Source organism: Rutilus rutilus (assembly GCF_951802725.1).
Source record: "Rutilus rutilus genome assembly, chromosome: 24".
Taxonomy (NCBI): domain Eukaryota; kingdom Metazoa; phylum Chordata; class Actinopteri; order Cypriniformes; family Leuciscidae; genus Rutilus; species Rutilus rutilus.
In genome coordinates, this window is record NC_140228.1 from 14412000 (window position 1) to 14438855 (window position 26856).

Here is a 26856-nt window from a genome sequence, read left to right on the forward strand (position 1 = left end):
GCAGAATTGTCATTAATGCTTTTCCCAGATGAATAATGAAAGGCAACTTCTGCAAGCTTGCGCAGTCTTTAGTTATAACTTTTTGAGCTTGATCATCAATCTTCATGTTCATATCAGCAGCCCCATTTGAAAATCTCCTGACACTATAGGTCAGCAGCGTGGTATAATTAAATGAGAGAGAGGTGAAGCCTAATGGTTAAAGATCTGGGTTTATAACTGAAAGACTGCAGGTTCAAATCCTGTCTTTATTATAACTGCACCGTAATGCTTTGGACAAAAGCATCAAGTCACTACTTTATATAACACAATTACGCTAAATAAAATACTTAATCTGCAGAGAAGCAGATTTACATTGGCCAAAGGCTTCTCAATATGATGACTGAAGTGCTAATCTCTGCTAATCTGATGTTTCTTAGAATGTGTTGAGAGCTAGAGGGACAAAAATAGCCACATTTTCAAGGTGACACTTTAATATGTAGATGCACGCTTCCTGTAGTGTGCATCATCACATGACCTTTATCAGACACACACCTTTGATGTCCTTCCCAAAGCCCATGGAGGACGCCACGGTCTGGCCATTGCTGTTGGATTTCTCTTTCAGGACATCGTCATCATTCGAGGTGCTGTCCGACCCGTGCATTTTCTTCTTCTTCTTCTTGTGACGAGGGGGCAGTTTTTTGGGGAAAGTGAACATGGGGAAGATGACCAACAGCATTGCAAAAGCACAGAGCAGGAAACCACTCCACCTAAGAAATTACATTAAACAGTACATAGTAATTATAGACGGCTTTATATAAGTGTGACCAAAAACCTAAATAAATGAACTATAACGGGAAATTCAAGCGTTATTTTTTGGCAAAATGTGCTCAAAAAGTGGTACAAATTTTATTTGTTATTCTTTCATAGGTTGGAATGAAGCTACACACACCTAAATGCAGAACATATCTTACCAGTTGCCAACAAAGCGTGGATCACTTTGATCAATGTTGGCAATTGTTTTGGGATCCACGTAGAAGCCAATCAGAACGCCTCCCAGGAGGTACCCCGCAGCTGGTCCCAGAGCACCCATCACATACATAATAGCTAAAAGACACAAAAACAACCACATGTTACAAAACAACATCCACATAACTTTTTTTTTAAAATATCACAGCATGTCTGATTAAGGCAGGTAATGTTCTCTCCACTTTTAGTCCGACTCTTGACTCATTGGGCGAATGAGTCAGCCACACTGAGATGACGGGCTAATCATTAATAGTGCGTCGTGCTTCCACTCAGTTGAAGAACATCATGTACTGTATAGTAGCAGTTTTCTAACTGATATACAGCTCTGTTTATACACCAGTATATGGAGAAGACCTGCTGAAAAACAAATAAGAGAAATCCAAATTCTTATGAAGCCGGACTTTTTAGTGAATCAAAAACATGCAGTGTGACCAGTGTAGTCTGCTTCTAGACAAATGACTCTTCCAAGCGATTCTTTTTAGAGAATCAAAATTAAACTGCATGACCTATGCAGTCTGATTCCAGAACAAATAACTATTATTAGTTCTTATGACTCTTACAAGTTATTTTTAGAAATTAAAAGACACATGCGTGCTGCATAAAAGTGTCACCAGTGTAATTAACCAATTCCAATAAATCTTTTTTGGTGAATCAACAACAAACAGCATGATCAGTGTAGTTCTAGTTCGATTTTAGAATGAATGACTCTTCGGAGCTGGATCTACTTATTAAATCAAAAACATACAGCGTGACCTCCCAACAAATAACTCTTATAAGCCTGTACTTTTTAGTGAATCAAACACACACCGCACAACCAATGTAACATGACTGACTCCCAACAAATGACTCATATGAGCCAGTTCTTAGTGAATACAAAAAAAAAAAGTGTGACCAATGTAAGCCAATTTTATTTTACACTGCAACAAGATAAGCAAACAGTTTTGGAGATTTCAGCCATCATCCATTTAAGTAAACTGAAGCTATAACTCCATGACTGGAAATAGTCCATGGCTGTGTATATAATTGACCGCCGAGAGCAGTGACTTTCTTTAAAAAAGGACTTCGGTAGCATTTCCTAATCCTCGACAGATGCATATGCAAGGCTCGATTGCTTTGTGTTGTTGCTTTCGAGGCTGGAGGGATGCGTGTACTGTGGGGAGAGCATTATCCCTACAGTCATCTGTTTACGCCTGTTCACAGAAAGCAGCTCTCTCCACTTCCACATGGCCAATGCGGCTGCCAAGCTGGTTCTGATCCAGCCAGAAGTTTACACAGAACTGAGACAGGTGCACGACTAGGCCTAATCTCTAATCTGACTCAATATGGGAGAAGGTTTGGCCAAAGGCATGCCAGGTTATATAACAAGTACAAACATGTTGAGGGAGACAGATAAGTCACGTTCTATTTGATGTAAACAGGACTACACTGGCTTAGACTCTTGTCTCCTGTCCTTACGTGAGACCTCTAAAGCCAGAGCAGAGAGAATGAGCCAAATCTAATATGCACACACACAGTCACACTGGGCAGAGAGGCATGACATGTGGGCACAGATATTTCACACTCTGAACCATATTTAGCAATGGGTGATGATCACACTGCGATATGAGACAGGCTGACTTTTGTCTGTTTGATCACATATAATCTGCCTGATTCCTTCTGGTTCAGACACCACCAATACAACTGAGTTTCAAGTGATTCTTGACAGAATAAAATGGGTGTGTTGGGCAACTTACATTTACTCATTTAGCAGACGCTTTTATCCAAAGCGACATACAAATGAGAACATTTTAATTGTTTCTTTTCTTTTGGATGAGCTGATAATAAAATTCTGACCAATAATGATGTGAATTATTTTAACTTGATGGATGGTATCCAATTAACGGTTGATATTCTAAATGCACTAAAAACACCCACAAAATAAATAAATAGAGGTAAAGTAAATTTAAGGCATAACAACATCACGATACAGCAATTCACTCAAGCATTTACTCTTAATGGGACAGCACTTATCAAGAGATGTCATGGCCAATATTCGGAATTTTCTAATTGTGATATTTTTAAATGATTGGTCAATGTTTGGTGACTGATTAGTGTCAGAAGCAAGACTTATTTTAACAGTGCTGAGAACACAGTGCCTTAGTGTAGATGCCGAGCAGCTCTCATTTTCATCATTAGGTGTCTTCGTTTGTCTCTGTTTAACAGTTCTGTCTAATATGTGGAATATTTAAAGTAAAGAACATTTAATGCCACAAACCTTTCAAACTTAAGCATTAAATCACAAAAAATGCATATATACATAAAACAATGTGCACTTCAGAAGAACTAACAGCTGAATTCTGTCAAGATATGGTACACTGGTTAAATGGGGTGCTTCTCAATCGGAAAGTTGCGTCCTAGACTAGTAAGGCCACATATCTCAGCTGCCACGTCATGAAGCTCAGTCAAAGGACGTCTCAGTTTGAAGGATCCTTTGAAGGCAACCTTCGTTTCGTATACTTCATTCAGCCTATTTTGAAGGATGCATTGAGTATTGATTGAGTATTGAGTACTGAGAAGAGTACCTCGTTCCATTCCCATAGCTCTTGGCCCCGCCCTGCTTGCTACAAAATAATATGTTCTTTTGTTTTGTTGTAAATTAAATCGCATAATGCCAAACTGTGCAATGTAAACCACTGGGAGACCACAGATGGTTTTCATTACCTGTACTGCTTTAATAGAAAGTCTGTTTTTTAATAAAAAAAGTATTTTTCAAATTAGTATTTTCGCATCTTAACCGCATCTTAACCGCAGGGGCAGAAACATTTATAACGTAACCACTTACTAAACGGTCTCATTCTAGGACTCTAGCCTACAAGCCTCCGAAGGGAAGGACACAGCCTCACTAAGACACAGCCTTCCATTTAAGAAGCACCCATGATTGATCTCGATCACACACACTTTCATCCTGCCCTTTGCCTTCAACAAATCCACAATAAATCAGTTTAAAAAGAAAGCTGTGTCAGTGTGAAGTCACTTACACACTTTAGTGTGCACAGCTGAGAAATAAAATGGCATAGAGTCTGAAGCATATCACCCATAATTTTCTTGTGGACTTTAAAGTGTGAGCCAAGAAAATAATGCTACAGGCTTTTCCCATAATGCTATTCATCTATTCACATGGGTGGCTTTCTTTGCAAACTCTGGAACACCAGGGTCTCGTTTAGTTTTGACTTCTTAAACATTCAATCAGCCTTATCTACGGCCTAATTGAATAACAGGTTCCTTTCAAATACTCCTGGAGACTATGGGAGGGGAGAGAAATTATTCCTAAAAAACACAAAAGCTGCTGATAAAATGTTCTTATCAGCCCAAAGCAGAAATGCCCAGCAGACAGACCCAAACAGCCATCCAACATCTAACAAACAGAGAGGAAACATGCACAGCCTTCACCGGACAGTCCGATACAAAATAATAAACTGCCTTTGTCTGAAGCATTAAAGTCATCAATTAATTCATCATGAATTCATCAACAGTCCAAGTCATTTTATTAGTGCTTCTGTGGTAGCAGGCCTCCTACTACACTGCATAAGCAGATGGAAATGTATTCTAATGGCAAAATGACACATGAAGAGTGAGTACAAGTCTGTGTAAAGCATCTGAAAGCATCTGAGTGGCTGGCATGTCATTACATTAATGCTTCAATACTAATCCACTTTAACAATAACAAGTGCTCACACTGAGCACATAATGAATATTGGTAAAGACTAGTAAGTCTCTCACTTAATAAAGTTATTATCTTGATTCCAATGTCAGGTAATTGAGAAACTACAAATTATGTGTATATATTATCTCCTTACTGAACAGAAGAGACAGGAAACAGAGCTAATGTCCCTGGATAAACATACCGACTAAATCAGTCCAATAACATTTTTGTGGGGTGAAATGTGGTCATGAAATGCCAGATATAGCCTTGATATAGAGACGCAAATATGTGGTGCATTTCTATTGCGTAAAAACATACCCAGCATTTCAGTTTATCAGTAGGTGTCGAGTCTAGAGCGTTTGAGGTGAGCCAGTTTTGAATTGTTTGGCATAGCAAACATCACAGAAATAGATGAATAGAATAGAAATGTCCTGAATGCTTGAAAGCCAGTTTTAGCCTCACTGTAAAAAGAAATATATGGAAATTGCGAGATGAGGTTCAAATAAGAAATAAAGTTGCATTGTGAGATAAAAAGGTCACATTTACATGAAATACTGAGAGATATAAAGCCCCATTGTTAGATAAAGTTGCAATCTCATGAAAAAATATACTTTTTTACTCCCCTGGAACATAGAAATATAGTCCTAACCCTATCCTTAACAGCACACTCCAAAAATATTTAGGCCTACATTTAAGATTTATGTATTTGAATTGCATACAAGGTTTCCATTCAGTTGGATTACATAGTTGTTTAGTTTAACATAAACTAATAAAACTTAATGTGATGCATATTTGTCAGTCATACATAAACAGGTGAGAAACAGCAAACATTTCTGTAATAGTACTAGTAAACTGAACGTGTTTAAAATAAACAATAACCAGGTTTGTATATTTATCCTAAATAAAAATAAAATAATTCAATCTCATTCATTTACTGAATATTGCTAAAAAATAAATAAATAATAATAATTCACATGAGAGGAGGAAGTGTCACACATTACTAAAACTGGATGGTCTAATTACCAAGTAAACAACTGACTCACTCTTTTTTTTGTCACCACAATCAAAATGGACGATGTTCGGTCACCACCATCAATAAATTTGCAGTGTTTTAATATTTAAAAAAAAAGGTTAAAATATACAAATATTAAAGATATACAAAATATTCTAATAACTTTACTATTTTTTTCTTAGGTAACATAGTTATCATTTTTTAAATCTATGTAAAAAAATCTATTATTTTTTAAACCAACATAAAGAAGGCAAAAATGTATATGCTTGATACTTTATACTAATTAATATAAATTTAATGTAAAAAAAGTAATTTACATTTTCATTAACTCATAATCATCATGACACACACACAGAAAAGCAGATTTCGAGCCCACAGAGCCAATCCATAATCATTAACAAAAAGTCCAACAGCAATTGATTACTCAGTAGTCACCATACCGGAATTCAATATATTATTCATCATTACTGGTCTCCACTACATAACTGAAAGAGCTCACCTCAAATGTGACAGTTGAGCTTGAACATATTTCATTCCTAATTGGGTAAAGGCTTTGTTTGGCTCAATTCATCATGTTAATAATGTTATGCGTGAACAGAGGGTGAAGGAGGGTCATTTAATTGGAGATACTTCAAGGTTGCCTGTTGCCTGGCAGAATACCAGCATAGATGTGCTTTTTCTCCTTCTTCCTGGGAAGGAAAGAAGAGGTGTTCGCTGAGGAGAAAAACATGCTGGCTATGCAATACCCTACTGTCATAACCAACGTCAACAACTGACGTCACAAAAGCATGCTCCATGAATTTCAAATCAACCTTTGCAATGAAACGTACACAACAGACCTTCTCAGCAGAAATGTCGTAGAGGACACTATCCACCGGTTTCACAGACAAGGCTTAAGCCTAGTCCCAGACTAATATGCATGTTTGAGCTTATTTAACTGAAAGCATCATTGTTTTGTCTCAAGATGCACACCAGTAATGCACTACTTAAATATCCTAATTAAACTTGCATAATTATTTATATATTTTTGTTTATAAATAAAGAAAATAAAATGAATAACATTATAATATAATATAATAAATTACATAATTTTTGTGTAATAGTGTGAGATTAAAGGTGTCCCTATGACTTTTAAACATCAAATATAACTGAAACATTCATTTATGTTAGATTAAAAGATTAAAACAACTCCACCACGCACCACTGGTCGCTTTAGTGAAGTGCAGCTGTGTGTGTTCTCTTTTCCCATGTTTGATGGATGTAGATATGGCTAGTAACATGGTGCAAGGAACTGCTGTTTTTTCACTTTACTTTCGGCATCAGACACGTTACTGCTCACAGAGGTTGACTGAAACACTCCCAACCCCGACTGACTCCTTGAGGATTTATTATCTCTACAGAAGAAGATGAAGTCTGAAGCGGGCACCTTTCATGCTAAATGAGCTGTGTCCCCAGTGGCAAAAATAATTAGGGAAGATTAATAAATTGATTTCATTACATACCGAAAAATTAAAGCCAGAATGTGCACACTGACGTTGCTGCGAAAGGGAGCAAAAGGTTGCGCAAGGTGAATTCCATAGTGCTAGAAATAATTAATGGCCCTTAACAGCCTTTAAACAACGGAGCATAAAGCATATGATGAAATAAAGCATTGCAACATCCCCCAATGTCACTGATTGTGCCCTATGGGGGATTCATTGCAGGACTTCTGTCCTGTTATGAGCATGAAGCTGATTAAATATGGGCATGAGTTGTATAATCTCACACTGGGCTCTAATGAAGCCTTGTACCCCGAGAGAATTGTGCTTGAGCACAACAACAGCATAATATGCAGCAATTCATCACACAGTGTTCAGTGGGGTGAAGCCCAAAAATATCTCAGAAGAGAAAGCCTTTCAGACTTTTTGTCGTCACGATAGGAAGTGATGTAACCAATGAAAAGCAGCAGTATGTGTAAAATATAGCGTCATTTAAATGTAGAGGAGGTGGCAGGGAACAATTCCCAGCTACTGTAAGTATATAGCACTGAATCTCTGTGGTTGTTCGACCTTGTAACCTTGCTAGGAGACAGGGGTAAAAGACAATGAAATGGGGAATGACATTGTCATGGCAATTTGCTGATGCAGCAGTGTCTTCTTACAAGTTCTAACCTTATATATATCTCCCAGAGAGCCCCATCTGAATGGCCTGACACAGCTGTCCCCTCACCGGCCTGTGCTGCCAGTTCAATCCAGTCAGAGTGCTGGATGTGGCTTTGAGAGGATAGCAACAACACTCATTACCCAGAGAAAGTGTCTAAATAAGGGTTTTGAAGGACAGCTGTGGTTTTACTGTATTAAAGTTCAGAGAGCATATAGGGTAATATGAACTACACCACTGATTTTCCACTGAAACTGTTCCGGTGCGGGTTCCTGGCCTTAGTTCCGTTCTCGAACTATTCCACGCATTTCCACTGCAGAAAAGGGCGTTTCGGGCCAGAAAGATCAGTTTTCAGTTTTCAGACTCCAGCCCTAAAAACTTGCTGGTTTCGAACGGAGCCAGGGAGCGGGGGGTAAAGAAATTTTGGCGCTGTCTACTGAATGGCAGCCTCGTTGAGCAATGTAATAACATTGCACTACATTGCTCCATATATCTCAATATATAGAAGAGAGACCCAGTGTGCGAGAGAGCAAGTAAATCAACGGTTTCAGTTTCAATAGATCTCCAAAAAAGACCAGGAGTTAATGTGAGATGGCGATATAAGCTAGAATCATGCCCGGCACTGTGAACAGCAAAACAGAAGTGCCACACTGCTTGCACAAACACCGGGACGTGCACTGTTTGATTTTAAGCCAAGGACACACCAAGCCGCTGGTCGGCCATTGGGCAACGTCAGGCTGTTTTGACCATCAGCCGACTTAGTTTTTTCATTCCACACTGTTGGCTCTATATAGTCGGACGGTGTCCTTTTTTTTGGGCCTGATTCAACATGCAGAATCAGTGTCGGGCCGTCAGTGAGAGAGAGAACTCTGAATGGCTGTTCAGCTTAGTGAATGAGTCAGTGGACGTGAATACGAGCAAAAGTGATGAAAGCAAGCAAAGAAGTCATGATGTCACTGATAGAAGGCTGCTATAATTTTATATCCATATTACCTGAGCATTCAACTGCATGAATATTTTCATAATAACTTAAGTGGAGTGCAATAAAGAACAAGATCAGCATGATTGATATTCAAAATGGTAAGCAAACGCTACTTTGATCATGGTTTGTATACCTGCAGTCTTAGTTTCGCTTTCCATTTTGAATGACAAATATCTGCTTAAATAGACAGTTATCTTCTTTCACGCAGGTGCAGAATGCGCTTGCTAGTTGACAGTCGCCTGTAGTTTTTTCTGTGTTTTCAAGGACAGATTTTTTGCCCCGACACAGGCAACAACACAGTCGGCTTTCATCAGCGCTAATTCTTAGTCAGGTAAACAACACGTAGCGGCATTACGTCACCGTTCGTTCCTCAAATCAGTGGAAACATGCGGCCAGTTCGCAACGTGCTCCAGTTCACCTGGCCAAGAACAGGCCCTGGCTCCAGAACGCAAACTATTCTGGTGGAAAAGAGCTATGAATAAAGTGTGAACTAGGGCCAGGTGCTTTGATGTTATAAACTGTGAGACGTGCAAATGTGCTATACATTTAAAACCACATAGTGTGTATATCAATGAGGCTCAAGCAAGAGTGTCTTGTCAAATGTCTTTAAATGTATCTCATCCAATCAGAAGTTGAATATATTCATTTAAATAATTACTACTAATAATTTTTGCTTTAAAACCAGACAATGTCATTATATGTAGTATGCATACAGGGCCATAGCTATGGGAATCCTGGGCCCTGGTGCAGGTTGTTGCTGTGGGGTGGGGTGTGAATGTCCCCCTCGGACGAAATGGCGTTGGAAATAAATTAACTGAAGCACGAGAGAGCAAAATAAGTGGACAGACAACACCTTTTGTATAGGAAGATGCAAGAATAGAAATGGTCTGGCTACAAAGCCTTGAGGTACTCCTAAAATTATGGTCAGAAACTTCACAAGGCATAGTAGCAATAACTCCCTTCACTAAGCTGTACCTCAAGCACAAATCTGTGAATGCAGGAAACCACAGTCCTCTCGGAGGGCATTTGCGTCCCTGGGGCAGGTGTGACTTTGAGGCTAATGAGGTGCAGAGAGGACACAGGGGCCTCAAAGGCCACAGAGCAGCAATGATCCATCAGACAAAAAGAGCAATGTAGCTGACACAGAGGAGACAGAAAGAGAAAAATGAGAGAGAGAAAGAACTCTGTGCTTCATTCAGCAAACAACTAGCAGGACTCCAATGATAAATCTCACAACTTTTCATTGACATTGACCCACTAACGATATCTTAACCATACTGACAGAGCAACTTCCAGGTCTCTAAGACATCATTTTAGGGAGTAGAGATGTTACTAGTGAAACAATGATGCAATGCTCATGTGCTGTTATTGTTTTGGACTCTGGGCCTTGACTCTTGACATGGACTAACACGCACTTCCCAGAATGGTCAACAGGGAGGTTATGAGTTTCGGATGTGAAAAATGGGTGATTCTATACACACCCACAATATATAAAAACTAAAACTCATGTGAATCCTTCCAAAAATATTTAAGAATATGACCTGTCACTTCTAAATACCTGTCTGTTTCTCATCCAAATCTAAAAGATAACCTCATGAGACTCAAAATACAATGCAGTAGTTTTATGGACTAAATTTATAGTACGTTTATGGCGATTAATTTGTTGTTAAAGGTTGAGCTTAACAGCGTCCGTCCCCATTCACTTCCACTCCGTGAAATGAATGGAAGTGATTTGAATTCGGCTAAACACTTCCTTTTGTGTTCTGCCAATGAAAGAGTCATACAGTAGGTGTCTGGAATGACATGAGGGTGAGCAAACAATGACATAATTAAATTTTTTAAGTGAACAATGTCTTTCAGATAAGCTGATGTATAATCAAATTGACAGCCCTCAATCTTAACTGTCAGTGTTTTTTTTTTTTTTAATCATTATTACCATGTCCTTTGAAAACTTCAGAGGGTGTTTGCGGAAAAACTGTGCCTTTCTATGTAACAAAGAAAGGCATTTTGGAAAATATCAATGTTGTTCAGACCCCAACATTCTTCAGAATATCTTCTTTCAAGTTTTGCCAAAGAAAGAAAGTCATACAGATTTGAAATGACATGAGGGTGAGTACAAGATAACAGCATTTTTTTTTTTTTTTTTTTGCTACAGCCAGATATGTGTTAACTGGGTAATCTGTCAATACCGTACAGATTTCCTCATAAGACCAGATCTTATTCTAGAAGCTGTCACCTTCAGCAGACTCTGCCTGAAGATATGTTAAGATATATTCAAACCTTTTCAAAGCAAGCTGGTAAAGCTGTCCACCTGTACACATATGCATATGGTCAGTCCCTCTGGCTACATCTGATGCCAAACTACACTATCTACACTACACTGTTAATAATAAGAAATGTTACCTAGGCACGAAATCAGCAGATTTCTGAAAGATCATGTCTTAAGACTGGAGTAGTGGTTGCTGAAAACTCAGCTTTGTCATCACAGGAATAAAATGAATTTTAAAATATATTTAAATATTAAAAAAAGTTATTTTAAATTGTAAGTCAGTTATGGTTATCCAAAATCAAACTTGGCTTATGCTCAAAAAACGTGATTTCAACTAACAGCATGATACATTTCTAAGAGTAAATGAGTTGAGATGTTCGAAAAACAGACTTTGTTGTTTCTCCAATGGAACCGCTTAAGAATTCTTTTTTTAAAATAGTATAAAATGAGATGATACACATTAGATCAGCTGCTTGATTAATATATTCAAACAGCACCAGAATCAATTTTGAGGGAGTCAAGCTATGAAGAGAGTATTAAACATTTACACCAACAAATCTTCTTAATGCACTTCTGCTGCTCAGCTATAAATTAAATTTGTGTATAGGTTATGACATTAGGTTGTAATATTTATGTCAAACTAGAGCCACAATTATGCACTTTTATATAATAGCTATTAGAAATAATTGATGCTCTTGTCTGTTATGCATTAGATAAACTTGCACAGGGCATTATCAAAATGAGACCTCAGAGATTGTTCTGAGTTCTTTAATTCCTTCATAAAAAAGTAAAAAAAATAATCAGGACAGGGCACCCAGCCATGAACATTTCACTCACAACAAGCGACTGAGCACTTTATTTGCTGAACCGGTGGGTCTCTCCAGGGGTTCTGCTGCACATTGCTGACTCCCTTAACGGTTTCTGCTGATTCTGATGCAAGCGCGTGGAACTCCGACCGATGCTGACAGCAACATTCACTACAAATCTGAAACACTACTGCTGATGTTCCAAGCTCTAGCCTAAACTGAAGACCATGGCAGGAATTGCCTTGATTAAAAATGCTTTGGTCTGGTACAGGAATGGCACAGGAATGGCGGACCTGTATCTTTACAAACTAACATTTTCACTGCATTAAGTGAACGTGAAAAAAAAAGAAAAAAAAAAGAAAAAGCTTTCAATAAAGACAATAAAATAATCATGTCTAGTTCCTTTTGTTCTGCACAGTTAAGTAGTGACAGATCCAGAAACTGTCCATATTTGAGAGTATCAGCATGATTTCATGCTTTAAAATGTAAAAGCACCATTAAAAGCGGTCCATACAATCCCAACAATGAAATTTAGCAAAGTATGCTATTTTTACTGAAAGAAGAAAGATCAAAGCCTTCATCTTAAGACAACGATTTCCCAATGTAAAGTGGTGTGTGGGAGCGGCGCAGTGATCTACTCCAGATTCCCCATGCGCTCTCTTCCAGCTGGAGATATCACTAGGTAATCTTTCAGGGGACTCCCCATCACCCTCCTACATTCTGAGGTAGCGCTAAAACTGCTGATATGCTCCTCATGGACCTGACCTCCTGTTCCACAGACTAATTGCCACCTTAATGTTATTTGCTGCTTTGGTTTTATTGGCTGCCAAGAAATGCACTTGGAACCAGTTTCCAGTAAGTTAAGACATCAAAGGACATCAAAGCAAGAGAAAAACTCTTTTGAATGGACATGTTACCAACTAATTTAACCAAATATAAACTGACTTCTCAATTAAAACAACCCGTAGTAAAACTGGCAATGTTGTATTCAGTGAGAACCAATGACATTTTGACATCAATGACAGTGCCAAGCTTTTTTTCCACTGCAAAAATTTTCATTTCGGGGTGAACTATTCCTTTAACTATAGCTACGTTTATGTGCAGTCAAATAATCCACTGATAATCGCATTGGTGGCTTAACTGGACTGAAAAACTTTCATGTAAAGCACCTCAATCAATGCTTTGCTGCTATAATTGGCTTTCTCCATTTCTGAACGTGGTGACTGGGCACTATACACATGCGCTGAAGTGTTTGGAAGACATGTACATGTAATGCACATGTTAACTAACAAAAATCGAATTGCAATATTTAGGGTTCATAAACGAAACTTTCAGAATCTGAAATTGGATTGTGTAGTAGGACTAAAAATATAGGGCAAGTTTTTATGACAGTGACAGGCAAAAAAACACAGGGATGCAGAAGTTAAGCACTATTTCGACAAAACTAATTTTTATGGAGGATATTAGAGAAATTTGTGTTTCACAGGTGTACTTTGTGCTTTTAATCCTGCCAGAATCTGCCATATGTGTTTTCCCCTCACACAACCTTTTACTTTAATTTTTTCGGCAAACTTCTGAGAAATCTAATCCCGTCTGAAAGCAAATGTCTGTGCGATATTGTATTATACAATTGCGATATTGTATTATACTAACGATTCTTCTCCATGTGTTTTTTGACCAACCTGAGCTACCGTTTTAACACCAATCTTTCGCATGATTTTATTTCATTTCAATATGGATGGTGTCGGACTAAATAATTCAATTATAAAATTAATAAATAGAGCCAAATTGTGGAAACTGCGTAAGATACTTGTCTAGATGTCTCCGTCTGTTATAAACAGTCACTTCTATAAACTCATGTTAAGTTTATTTAAATAAGGTTTTAATAATAAATAAATGTTATATTAATAAGTAATTCAAAAAAAAAAAAAAAAGTCATACGTGATGCACACAAGCACAGCAGATGACCTTCTGTAACGGCCATGACTAGTAAACACACACACTCCCACCTCTGTATTAACACAAATATGTTAATCCCGCCCGAATCGGTATGAAATCACAGATATCGGGAGATAAGAATTATGACTTGTACGTCATTTAGAAAACTTGTCCCATCTGAATAGGGCTTTAAATTCTGTGGAAATCTGTGATTCTTTTAGTGGAATTCTGTGAGTGCACACCCAAAAACAGTTACATTTCAGAAGAGACAAATGTATTGCATCAACAGAGCTGATGTTTCATCACATCCTCTGACAGCACCTGAGAAAGGGGATGGCTGATGCTAAAGACCGTCCTAGCCCAAAATGGCTCAACACACTCTGGCGATCACCACCTCCATGTGACTTGCTGATCAAAGGCGCGCTGCACTCATTAAAGGGCTTTAGCGCAGGAATGTTATTACGTGGAACTGCCCAAAAGAAATAGTTGGTAATCCCTTTGTACCTTTCCCCTTGCCAACCACTGCGTCAGGTCATTCACCGTGAGGTCAGATGCTTACTCTGGTTTCCTAAATCTGTAATCCCATCCACTCTGGGAGCTCTATCTTCGCTTTCTGCATTTCCTTTCCCTTTTCTTGTGTTCACTCACTCTTTCTCTGTCACCTGACCATAGAATAAAAGACGACGTGGTACTAAACTACAGAAAACTTTAATTGGGAAAGTAAAGACAGAACAAGAAACAGTTTGAAATAGCTGACCTACTGTATAGCATAAAACTATAACATACAATACAAAATAATCAGATTTAGATAATACAGAATAAAATAAAATAAAATGAAAAACAAACAGCCTAAAATAAGATTATAGCATAAAAAAAATAAAAATAAACAGCATAAGATAAAGTTTTAGCATAAAACACAAGATAAAAATAAACAGCATACGATCATATTATAGCATAGTAAATGTAAAAGTAAACAATAATTAAATAAATGAATAAATACGATTTTGAAAGATACATGCAATTTGGCCAAGAGGCAATATAATCAGGTTACCTAAATGTTGATATGTTTGGTAACTTTTGATGCCACTATTATGTGCCATACATTACGTCATATCTATAATAGCCGAATAGGCTGACGGGTTCACAATCACAGAGGAAGTCTATAATGAAGACATGCACAGGCCATCAGAGTGCATGCCTATGTTTTCCTCCTCACGCTGGATTACAAACTGGCTTTGAACTGATTGCATGAGCTTTAGAAATGCCTTTGCCATGACCCAGTATTCTGGGTAACTGGCAGATGATCCCTCGGCACATTCTTTCTAAAAGAGCCATCTGGACCGACTGGCTTGTCCACACTGTATTTATCTGCATAGTGGTCAGAGACAATGAGGGCCCAATGGGGGAAGGGACAGTGAGACGGGTACCCACTCTTTTGTGTGCGTCTGGGCATTGGTGTCAGATAATGAACTCACATACACCTGCAGCATCAGTGACAGGTTGGTGTAGTCGGGGTCAGTGGATGTTCAGGGCTTAGACCAGACATCTGTATCTGGGACCATCCTTCATCCTTCAATATAGGTACATTTTGAAATACAAGTTGAAATGTTACATCGGTTAGAAACCATTTTTCATAATCATTAAATAAATTCAGTAGTAGTGGAGTTCAAAAAAAAAAAAAGTCCAACTAACTCAAACTCACCCTAAGACTCATTCAAAAGTGCTGTATTTATATTTCTGGATGTATGATAAACATTGTTTACCTTTATGGCTTTCCATAGTCAGATGTAGATTTTACATAAGTTTGACTGTCGGATCATGGCATTAAGGCCTTCAAAAAGAGGTTTGCAAGAACTGTAAATGTCCATCCGATTTAAAGTTAGTAAATTCTTCAGGCACAACAATATTATGGTTTATTCTTCAGTCTCTGAAATATCAATAATATTAATCATTTAAATATTAATAAGTTTGGGGTTGGTATGATTGTATATGCTTTTTGAAAGAAGTCTCTTATGTTCACCATGAAAGTCTGCATTTATTTGATCAAAACTATAGTAAAACAAAACAATTTAAAATAACTTCTATTTTAATACATTTTAAAATGTAATTTATCCCTGTGTAGCAAAGCTGAATTTTCAGCATCATTACTCCAGTCTTCAGTGTCACATGATCCTTTAGCAATCATTGTAATATGATGATTTGCGGCTCAAGAAACATTTATTATCAATGTTGAAAATAGTGCTGCTTAATATTTTTGTCAAACCTGTGATGCATTTTTTTTTTTTTTCCAGGACTCTTTGATAAATAGAAAATTCAAAAGAACAGCATTTATTCTAACTGGAAATCTTATAACATTATGTCTTTACTGTCGCTTTTGATGAATTTAATGAGTCATTGCTAAATAAAAGTATCACTTTCTATAATAATAAATAATAATCTTACTGAACCCAAACTTTTAAACAGTAGTTTATCTCTAAAACATTCAATGACTACTGATCGAGATGGAGGGAAATCTGAATAACAAGTTCTGCAAATTTTCTTCAGCTTGTAAGACTACAACTGAATTACAGTAACATAATGGCCCTGAAAGTTTATTATTATTATTATTATTATTATTATGATGTGACATACATCCCCAATTATGAAAGACAGGGTAATTCAGGGGTTCACTGAAAGTTTAATCCCTGGATGGCCATCTGCACTGGCAGCATGTGGGTGCATGTTACAAACCAAATCTCCAAAGTCCCCAAAACCCTAAAACCAGCAATGTGAGGATTCTGAGGAACACAACCCAGTAGAATTCCTCAGAGTCATATAGCCAAAAACATCCATGCAGATCCATCCATGCAAAGAGTAACTAAGCAAGCCCTATAATAAATCAACACTCCAGCAGTCTTCAGTAGCAGATGTTACATCAACATTCAGATGCTGCTCTGAACTGGGGCAAGGTTTTCAAAACGAGATTAGCATAAGAATTGAGAATTTGGGCTAATTAAGTCTTACATAGCAATGACTGCACAACTAAAGTCAACCAGCGAGCCGAAAGTGCTGTTACTTTTTTATGACTCTGTACACATGGCATAGACAAATGACATTTCATGCAAAATTCCTGACTTTGTTTTCGAAATAACAAATCAGAATTTCAACCTTTAAATCCCTGTACAGGCATACTTCAGGGATACATAACTAGCAAAGAACCTCTTTCTCTTTCTGATATCTCTGTCTGCAGCTTCTGAGCTGGGACTGAGACGTGGCGAACATTCTGCATTTCAGAGAGCCTTATATCCTGAGGGAAGGTCATTAGATAAGACAAAGTCACATCCAAAACCCCAGACAGGCCAAAGAGTGATTAAGGGATATAAGCCATGGCAAATGCACCGAGAAGCTGCAAATCATCACCCATGGTAGGCAGGTATTTATAGCAAAACAACAGGGTTCGGTGAAAAGATGGACAGTGTATGAGGGTTTGCATAACCTCTTTTTCCTCTCGTTCAGGTTTAATATGATTCCAACCGCATATCGTGCCATTTCAACAAGCAGCAACAAGATGTATTTTGAGAACGGAGGTCAGCAGAGACAATAGGTGTCTTTCAGACCAATGATGTAATGGGGAGATTTAAATGTCCACAGTACACACAAAGCTAGAGGCGACTGCACTTCTTAAAGGAATAGTTCACCCAAAAAAAACAACCTGTAAGACTTACTTTCTTCAGGTGGAACACCTGGGTCAAAGACTGCGCTGGTCGTTCTTTTCCATGCGGTTGCATTGAATGGGGACTGAAGCTTTCACTTGTGCGCTACTTTCCAACAACAGCTTTATGTGAGAAACGGACAGAAATTCAAGTCACTATAGTGAGAAAAAGGTACAAAAGTGTACCGTTTGAAAACGTACCGCCCCAGTGACAACTTTTGTACCTTTTTTTCTGAGTGTATACATTCAATTCACAGGGTAAAAAAAATCTAATATGTAATTTTGATGATCAAAGATGAGTTTTGAGGGATACAATTATTGACTGCAGGGAAATAATTTTAAAAGAAATAAAGCTGAAATAAAAAATAGAAATGTTCATTAGAAAATGTTATTGATGAAGTTCTAAAATGACAAACATGTCCCACAGAAGAAATATGTTAGGCTATATAGAGGATTGGAACTGGTGAGCAAATGATAACAGAATTTTTGAGTGAACTTTCCCTTTAAAAATTCAACAGTTAGAAAGCAAATGACGTTTGAAAACATCCTTTTAAAAGAGGTTCTTTATTCTTTGTGAGAGGAGTGAATTCCCCTTAAGTAAGTGTGGAATAATCGACTCAATCCTTCCGTCTTCCATTCAAGTGTTTACTCTGATATACATAGACCTGTATATCAATGAAATATACTGTCAGAAGCATTCAAACATCAAGAATCACAAGAGCACTTATTTAAGTGTTAAGTAACTGCTTGGCTCATCTTAAAATAAGATTAAGATAAATACCTGGAATGCAGTAATCTCAAAATGCTTTGAGGTAAACATCAACAAAAGACTACCGGCACACTACAAAGACAAAGATTAAAGGACTCAACAAGATGAAATTTAACTCCTCGCCCTATTCTCTTTTAGTTTTAACAGCAATTTAGTTTCAAAGGCAGAAGGCTGTAACTCTCCAAGGGATAAAGCAATGAATAAAGTGATCTGTAATAATTTAGCTCAACCCGCTGTCATTTAGTGAAAAACCCGGATCTGCAATTAGGGTTAATTTGCAGAATAAGATTGTTTAATCTGCGTAGTTCAAATTGACATGCATTGTTCGCAACCCCTGCGGACAGGCACTAATTACGATTAATGTCATAACAAGTGCTCTGATCCCATTTGAAACTCTATGTGACATCTGTCAGAGCCAATCTGGCAGCTCACATGCACATAGGTGTTATGGCCCCATTTATAATGTTCAAGCCATATAAAATGCCAATGTACAATCATTGTGTCATTCAAGTCATTCGAAACTAACACACATTCATACATTATTCACTCAGTCCAGATATAGACTATGTGGATTTTTGAGTGCCACTACTATAAAATGCATCCCAAAGCAAGCCAACTGTTTTAGATCATACGGAAATTGAATACCACGTTTTCATGTGACCTTTGACGATACCAAACACTGCAATTCGCTCACTCGGACACCCAGATTTAGAATCCATTTCTGCAAAAAATCAATTAGAGTTTGTATTGAAATAGAAGACTTACTAATAATAGTTCATGTCCGGTGACGTGAAGCATTTACAAGGACGATGATGTGTTTAAAGGAGGAGGAGGAGGAGAGTATGGGACAGTAAAGGTGAGTAAAAAGCTTACTGGCTACTTGCTGAGTAACCCTTAATGTGTAACTGTGTGGATGAGTTGGGAAGTGGCTGTTCCGTGATATGTGTGCCGATGTTCTGTAAGGCCACACAAGAGCACAAGCACAGCCCTGGGAACATAGCCTGGGTGCCAGCCCGAACCCCGCCCACAATATTTTTTGGTCGGGAAGTTCGGTCTGGACTCGCTCCGTTGAGGAGCTATTATGCCCGAACAAAAATTGTTCGGACCAATCAAATTGTCAGGGCGGGCTTTATACGATGATGGACAGATAAGCAACGGTAACGTCATCATCCACGTCATCAACGAGCGCTTGGGTTGAATTCAAATGACTGCCGCTGAAGAATTGAGATTTCTCGAGTTCACGCTTACAAATAAGTCAGATAGAATAAATGCATATTTGGCGTGCTGTCTGAGGAGAGGCTTCGGGCTCGGTATTCGGCCCGAACCCAAAGTACTCCCCCGTATTCCTGGCTGTGGAAGAACAAGCCAAGAGTGAGTGCAGGGATGCTGAAAACTGTCATGTTAGGTGAGTTGACCGAGTGAATAAATATATGCTTTCCTCTCATGCTGATAGACGGTTGATTGGATTGATTATTTGAATGTGCTCCTCCTGAAATTTGTTTATAAAACATCATGTGTAGATTCCGCCATCGCGTCTGTTATAGAAGATATCGACAGCGCATTCATTTCAAAAGAGGAACAGAGAACCGCGATCGGAAACATGAATGAAAAACATACGTCACTTACTCCATTGCTCTGATTGGTTGTAGGTCTATCCAATTGAGTGCAGAGGAATTTTTTTTCCTGGTTCGGTTGAAACACGCCCCATAATCAAAGCTCAATGGAGAAGTATCAGACTCACATTCTGACTAGAATTGAGTATGACGACGTCAGGCTACTGGGAACACGATCGCACATAATGGATGGAGCGTGTGGAGGAAAATATTAAACTCAGGAGCAAGAGAGGACGAATGGATGTGGCTCTGTGTGTGTGTCTTAAGAACTGTTAGGCACAATAAGAGAGGAAACTGCAATGCATTAGTATGAAAAAGTAGGTTGTTTCTTCAACTTTGGGCGTTTTAACCAAAGCAGAAGGATTTTTATTAGAACTAAAAGACTTCAACTAGAAGATCACACTACAACAGGCTTCAACAAGAAACTTTTGTGCATAATTTAAAAACAATTTTTTTTTACTTTACAAAGGCTTTTAATGTCTAGATTCTATATTGTTTTACCCTTGTCCAATAATTTAATCTTTCTAATATGATAATTCATCATAGTTTTAGCATCCTTTCAACCACAACAAAGACATACAAGACACAAATTTATAAAATTATAAAAAAAAAAAAATCACAATCTTTTAAATATGATATTAAATAGTGATGGTGTGGTGGGAATTTGTATTACTTTTCTGAAAAAATTAAAAGAAAAAAAGAAAAAAGTGAGTATGAAAATTATGTTTTAAGACAATTTTTTTTTTTTAAACCCACAAGGACCAAAAGTGCCTGTTGTTGAAGAAACACCCAGCAAAGTCAGACTCTCTCTCTTTCTCACATACGCACACATAACATGCAGCAGCTGTTACCCCCCTTCTAAATTTAACAGAAGCGGGCTGACAGAGTAGGTGTTTTTACACAGGGCGTCCTGATATCGTGCACACCAATATAACAGAGCCTTCATCCATCTCGCAGTATTCATCAATTACTACCGCAAATAAAACTGCTCACCCACCAGGGAGCCGTCAGCGCATTAACTATCTCTGAAAAAAAGCGCAACAGCCAAAACAGAAATAATGCAGGCCCTTAGTCATTATAGTGTCAGAGCTTAAAGTTGCAGAGCTGCCTACTGAAGTAATATTACTTCATTCTGCATTTGGCAACACACACTCAAACACACAGAACCAATCCAATCAAAACTGACCCCCTCGGCGGACTGCAGTCTACAAGCAACGATAAGCTGTAAATCAGACAAAGAAACACCTGGGACCCCACTTCATTAATGAATTGCCACCTAAGAGGAAATTGCATGCTGCCAATTGAGGGTCAAAGTTCTATCCATTGTTCAAATGAAGAACAAGACCATTAAAAGCATAGTTCAGCCATAAATTTAAATTCTGTCATTATTTACTTACCTTCATGTCATTCCAAATCTGTATACGTCTTTTTCTGTAGAGAGCAAAATTTAATATTTTAGATGAATATTCTGGCCTAGATGACTTTGAATGACTTGGAATAAAATGCTCAAGTGGTATAAACTGATGTTTTTTTCTTTTTTTCATTATTGGAGATTGACAACCCCCGTCTTAATTCACTTTAATTATATATATAAAAAAAAAAAGAGTTTTCAGGATATTCTTCAAAATTCATCTTTTGTGTGCGAGTAGATAAATATGTTTTACTATGTCTACTATTTATTGTAACTGTAATTTTGTTTAAATATGTAAACTATGAATATTGTTGGCTCTTCAGCTAATTTCTTATGTTCTTCTATTTTACGTTGCTTTGCATAAAGCATCTGCTAAAGGCATGAATGTAAAAAAAGATGTTTGGATGAACTACGTCTTTCAGTAAAGAGGTTAGTGTGCAATGTTATTCTCAAGTCATTGTTCATTTAAGTGTCTCTGCCAACTGAACAGGGGTCGGTTTTAGTGTGTGAAAGTGTGTCAGAAAAAGGAGGCGGTGGATTTGGTTAACTTCAGCTCATTAAAATGAATTTGCCTGAGGGATTTTGGGGTATGTAAATGTTTTCATTGGGACTCCTTGTCCGTTGAGCGCAACTAACTCAGACACCATAGGTAAAGGGCGGCAGATGAAAGTGTGCAGAGAAAAGAGAATAAACATGTTTTGCAATGATAAACCCTGTCTGAACCATGTGAAGAGGGAAGTGTAACGGCTCTAAGCGACACTATCCAAATGTGAGCGCTACTCAAACAAGTGCTGAGGGCGAAGCAAACATTCCAATCCAATTCCTCTCAAAGTACAGGAGATTTCAATTTGTCTTCTTGCCCCCAAGTGCTTTTCACAAATTCTGATGGGGTTTGAAATAATTGGAAGAGCGAGATGCCAGAAAGAAAGTAGGCAAAATTTTGACACAATAATGGTACTTCGTTTTATGATTCATGTATTATTTTTAGCTGTCAGTTAGTTGCAGTCTCTGAAGTGAGACTCAAACAAAAGTCTAAGAAAGAAAAGCACATGGTAATGCAATCATACAGTAAATCAGCAATGAAAAAAACAAAAATTGCACTATTGCAAACTGCCTTTTTATCATCTTAATCAACCCATTTAATGCTTTATACAAGATCAGGCAGACATCAACATAGTGAAAGAAAATTTTCTCCGCTATGAAGCAAAGCTTCACGGGAGAATGAAAACCCCGGGCTGTCAGAATGTAGCGTGCAAATACAAAGAAAAGCCAGTTGTTTTGTCTCTCTAGCTCACATCACGCTCACTGGAATAGCTTCAGGTGATGCAAGCGCCAAGCGGTGATCAATACATTGACTTTAAGGCTGCAGCATATGTACTTTATAATGGGATGCTCTTTATTCCAAAGACTGTGTGCATGTTCACTGAAGCATTATCACCCATCACAAAGGCCCCACCCTGTTCCTAGATCAGCCCTGTGCTTCTTTAAAAGACGCTGGGAAAACACAGTCAGACACGGGATGTGCCACAGACAGAGGGCCGTCACTGCCCCACTTACTCACCAAACTGTAGATAAAGGGGTCTATCTATAACATTCAAAATCACTGGTCCGTCCCAATCAATCATACAACTAAAGCAGCTTTGTTATGTCAAAACCTGTCACTGTGCACACTCTCTGCATATTTCATATTTCGATGGTTATGACTTAAGACGTTGATAATAGCATGATGCTGAATAAAACCAAAACAAAAATATTACTTAACATGGATGTCACATTTGTTTTCAAGCATTTCTTCCACAAAAGTCTCCTTAAACACAAAGGAGCTTAAACGCCAAAGGGGCTTCATACAAATTCATCGGCATGCTCAAATCACAGGGTGGAAGGAATGGGATTTGGAAAAGATTAAGGATAAAGGTATATATAACAGAGGAAAGAACAAGGGTCATGTGATCATGTAAAACACCCCCTTGACTTGCAATTAAATCACTAAAAAAAAGTGTGCGTATGTATATTTATATACTGCCCGGCCAAAACAAAAATGTCACTGTTTGGATTTAAATAGACACATGCAAAGACTCAATGATTGGATCATTATTGCAGTGATTATCATGTTTCTAGCATGTTATATGTTTGGCAAGAGTTCTTCTAACTCTGATTGATGGAGTGTCATTTTTTTATTTCTTAAACAACCATATAGGAAGACACATCATGGGCATATTCCAGGATGACAATGTCAAGTTTCATCAAGCTCAAATGAAAGAATGGTTGGGAGGGAGCATGTAGAATCATTTTTACACACGAATTGGCACCTCTGAGTCCAGACCTTAAATTCATTGAAATTATTTGGGATGTGCTTGAGTAAACTTTGTTTAAAAAAGCATTGTCATTTCAGATCTTGACCAAAAATGATAATAATCACAAGTTCACAACATTTATTTCCATCAAGAGGTGGATATGGCCATGATGTGCATTCCTAAAATATGTATTTATTTTTGTTTAAAGAAATTTAATAACAATAATAACACCACATATAAAAAGGATTGATGGCAATGTTAAAAGATATTAGAAATTAAAGGTCACCCTGTGATCAACAAGTAGTAGCTAGGTAATGTACACAGTAAGTAGGTTATGGCACAAAACTATACAAAGAAGTTTCTTACCAAGGTAGAGGGATGCGTTCTCCTTTTTCACGTTATCATCCAGGTACGTTGGTCCCAGCGTGTAGATGGGAGTGGATCCCATGCCCACCAGGACCTGGGCACAGACGAAAAGGGCGACATACATGGAGTGATCGTTGCCCTCTTGGTCTCGTGGACAGGACGACACGTCCAAACCGTCCCTTCTGCTCCCGTTCCCGTTCAGGCACAGGCCCTCATTCCCCGTGGATGAGTTGACCTCTTGGACTTGATAGGGTGGAGAGATAAAATGTGGAAGGGAGAAGAGAGCTGCTCCCACAGCGATAAACACCCCACCTACCGCCAACCAGCGTGGCCTCTGGCCTCGACCCCCGAAATAACTGATGAAGACCACTACCAGCAGACTTCCAATGTCAAAGCAGCTAACCAGCAGTCCAGATTCAGAGCTTCTAAGGCTGTATCTCTTCTCTATAGTGGTGATGACACTACTAAGGTAGCCAGAGACCATCAATGACTGGATGAACGTCAGGTAACACATACAGAACAGAAAACACCTAGAGTCTGACAGAATCATCCTCACGTACTTCCTCACAGGAAAGCGGATGAATCTTGCCAATGAAAAGCCTATTTTTTTGCCACCAGCTCGGTTGGTCTCAGTTTTCATAGAGCTACTAAGACCCACCATACTGGACATGGAAGGGGAGAAATCAGTCCTGGTGGGTGAATCCAGTTCGCTTGAGTCTCCTTTATGCCGCAGCTCATTGAACACCAAGCACTGGTCGGTGTTTACTAAAGTCTGTGTCGTGCTAACCAGCCTCGGTTCCAACGCCTCATTGACGGTCGGACAGCTGCCATTAAGAACAGGCAAGCTTTTGGATTTGTAAGAACCACCCGGATCTCCGTACCGTCCCTCGAATTCACAGACTTCCAGACACTCCGATATATCACTTCTGGTCTCGTCGTTATACGATGAAGTCATTTTGGCTGCTTTGAGTCAATGCAAATAGAACTATAATTGAATTATAAATTAAGTTAGACTACACAGACACACAATAAAGAGGTCAAAGAAGACTACATTTCCAAGCATGATCCCTCTGTATCTGTCCAACTGTTTTTCTACTTATTCCTCATCATCATAATAAATCGGAAAGCGGTCATATCATATGCTGCCTCACCTATAAGTGTAGCAGCAAAAAGTTCAATTCATGTCATGTCAATATAAATAGGCAGAAATGGTTTCTGGTCATAGTGCTGAAATTATTGTTTGTAGCTGAATGATTCAGAAGAGATTGAATCCTGAAAACAAGGGGGAAAAAAACTAGTATTAGTATTTACTTACTAACTGTTAAAGAAGCAACATAAACAGCGTTACATAGCCTGTCATTTGTTTTGTGAAGTCGAGCTGCTGTCTGGTAGATTAGTGGTCGAGGAAGACAAAGAATATCAGTAAACGTGCGATAGACCACTGATAAAACATTACAAGAACATTTTAAAACCATGTCAACCTGCCAGAATTATTTGTTTATCTAATATAACTAATTACCGACCTAACGTTTATGAAGTTACGACTTCATAAATGAATTTAATTTAGAGAAATATAGTAGTCCAAACACTGATCCTTTCATTGAATTCATTCACAACACATCTCTTTCAGCCCGACTCTAAGCTCTAATTAAAATATCGAGACATAACATTAATGAACAGCATGAAGAGTGAATTGAATGAAGAGTAGTGTACTTACACGAGCGATAGAGACAGACAGAGGTAGTGAGTTGTTGTCCTCGACACGGACAGTGAGTGTGAGATTGCGGATTTGATGAAGGGGGTGATCACGGAGCTCGCAAAGTGCATTCTGGGAAATGTATTTCCCAAATACCATTGTTTCTAAAACAAAGTCATCAATCTCTATTTTTCACGAATATTTCTCACACGATGCTCATACATAGCCTATACATATACATCACTGATTCTTGAGATAAGGGACAACACGTCACGCAAAAGCTGTAATAATTATTAAAAATAAAGAAATTCATCAAAATAAAAATGCTTAAAAAGATACATCTAATCTGCAACCTCAGGACATTTATTGCTTTTTTTTTGTTGTTTTTTTCGTTTTATTTTAAATACATGCAAGTAATTGAACCTGTCCTCAGCATGAGGTCACAATGTAAAACTGCCAAACAAAGTGTTTAAAAGTGCAACAATTTCAAAAATATAGTCCTACATTTAAATTGAAAGGCAGAGATCTGTAATATATCAAACAATACAAAAAGTAAATCAAAGTTGTGTCCTCACTTTGCGTCAACTCCGTCAGGATTTTTATTATTTTTATTCTGAATAAGTCAGGCAATGTCATGGTCATCATTAACTCTGAGGACCCCTTTCCTATTTGCTGCTCATTGTTGATCTCACAGCACATAGTCCTGAAAGTTTTGTTCTTGGTCATGTTTAATATTAAATAGGAGGGTAGAGATTTAAGGAATTTAGGAACTGGATTGTTCATAATAACCCTAACCCAGGAAAAATGTAGAGAATGTATTTTTGTGCACTTTTTTCACCAGTAGGCTATTACATATTTGAAGACGTTACACTGTTGTTGGACGAATCAAATTAAAATAGCTTGCTTTTTTAATGTGTCTGACTGAGTTGACACAAATTAAGTTAGGCTATAATAAATGTACATTTTTAGAAAAAAAAATATTTTCAGAAAAACCTGTTCACTTACATGGTTCATTAGTGGAGACATTTGTCTGCAAATATATGTTTATAATGAATGTATTATTAAATAATAAAAACTAACTTCTAAAACATGTTTTGTCCCTTAGACAAATGTGTAATAATAGAGGCAAACCTAAACTTTATGGTCTTCCTCGGGGGTCTCTCTTACCCAGATGTCCAGCTGA

At 38.0% G+C, this 26856-nt stretch overlaps 1 protein-coding gene across 2 annotated transcripts in view; it reads right to left on the bottom strand.

Moving 5' to 3' along the window:
* slco5a1 (solute carrier organic anion transporter family member 5A1) overlaps positions 1 to 25779 on the bottom strand; it is a gene marked incomplete at its 5' end in the record, with an annotated part of 42846 nt that extends 17067 nt beyond the window's left edge. The window contains 4 exons of one of the 2 annotated variants that reach the window (XM_084398838.1): positions 532 to 746; positions 951 to 1083; positions 23978 to 25249; positions 25695 to 25779. In XM_084398838.1, coding sequence (XP_084254964.1) covers positions 532 to 746; positions 951 to 1083; positions 23978 to 24932 — 1303 coding nt within the window. Of the gene's footprint in view, positions 1 to 531; positions 747 to 950; positions 1109 to 23977; positions 25250 to 25694 lie in introns of those variants that run through there. The other variant, XM_084398839.1, reaches the window with a different exon arrangement.
* Positions 25780 to 26856: the final 1077 nt, after the last annotated feature.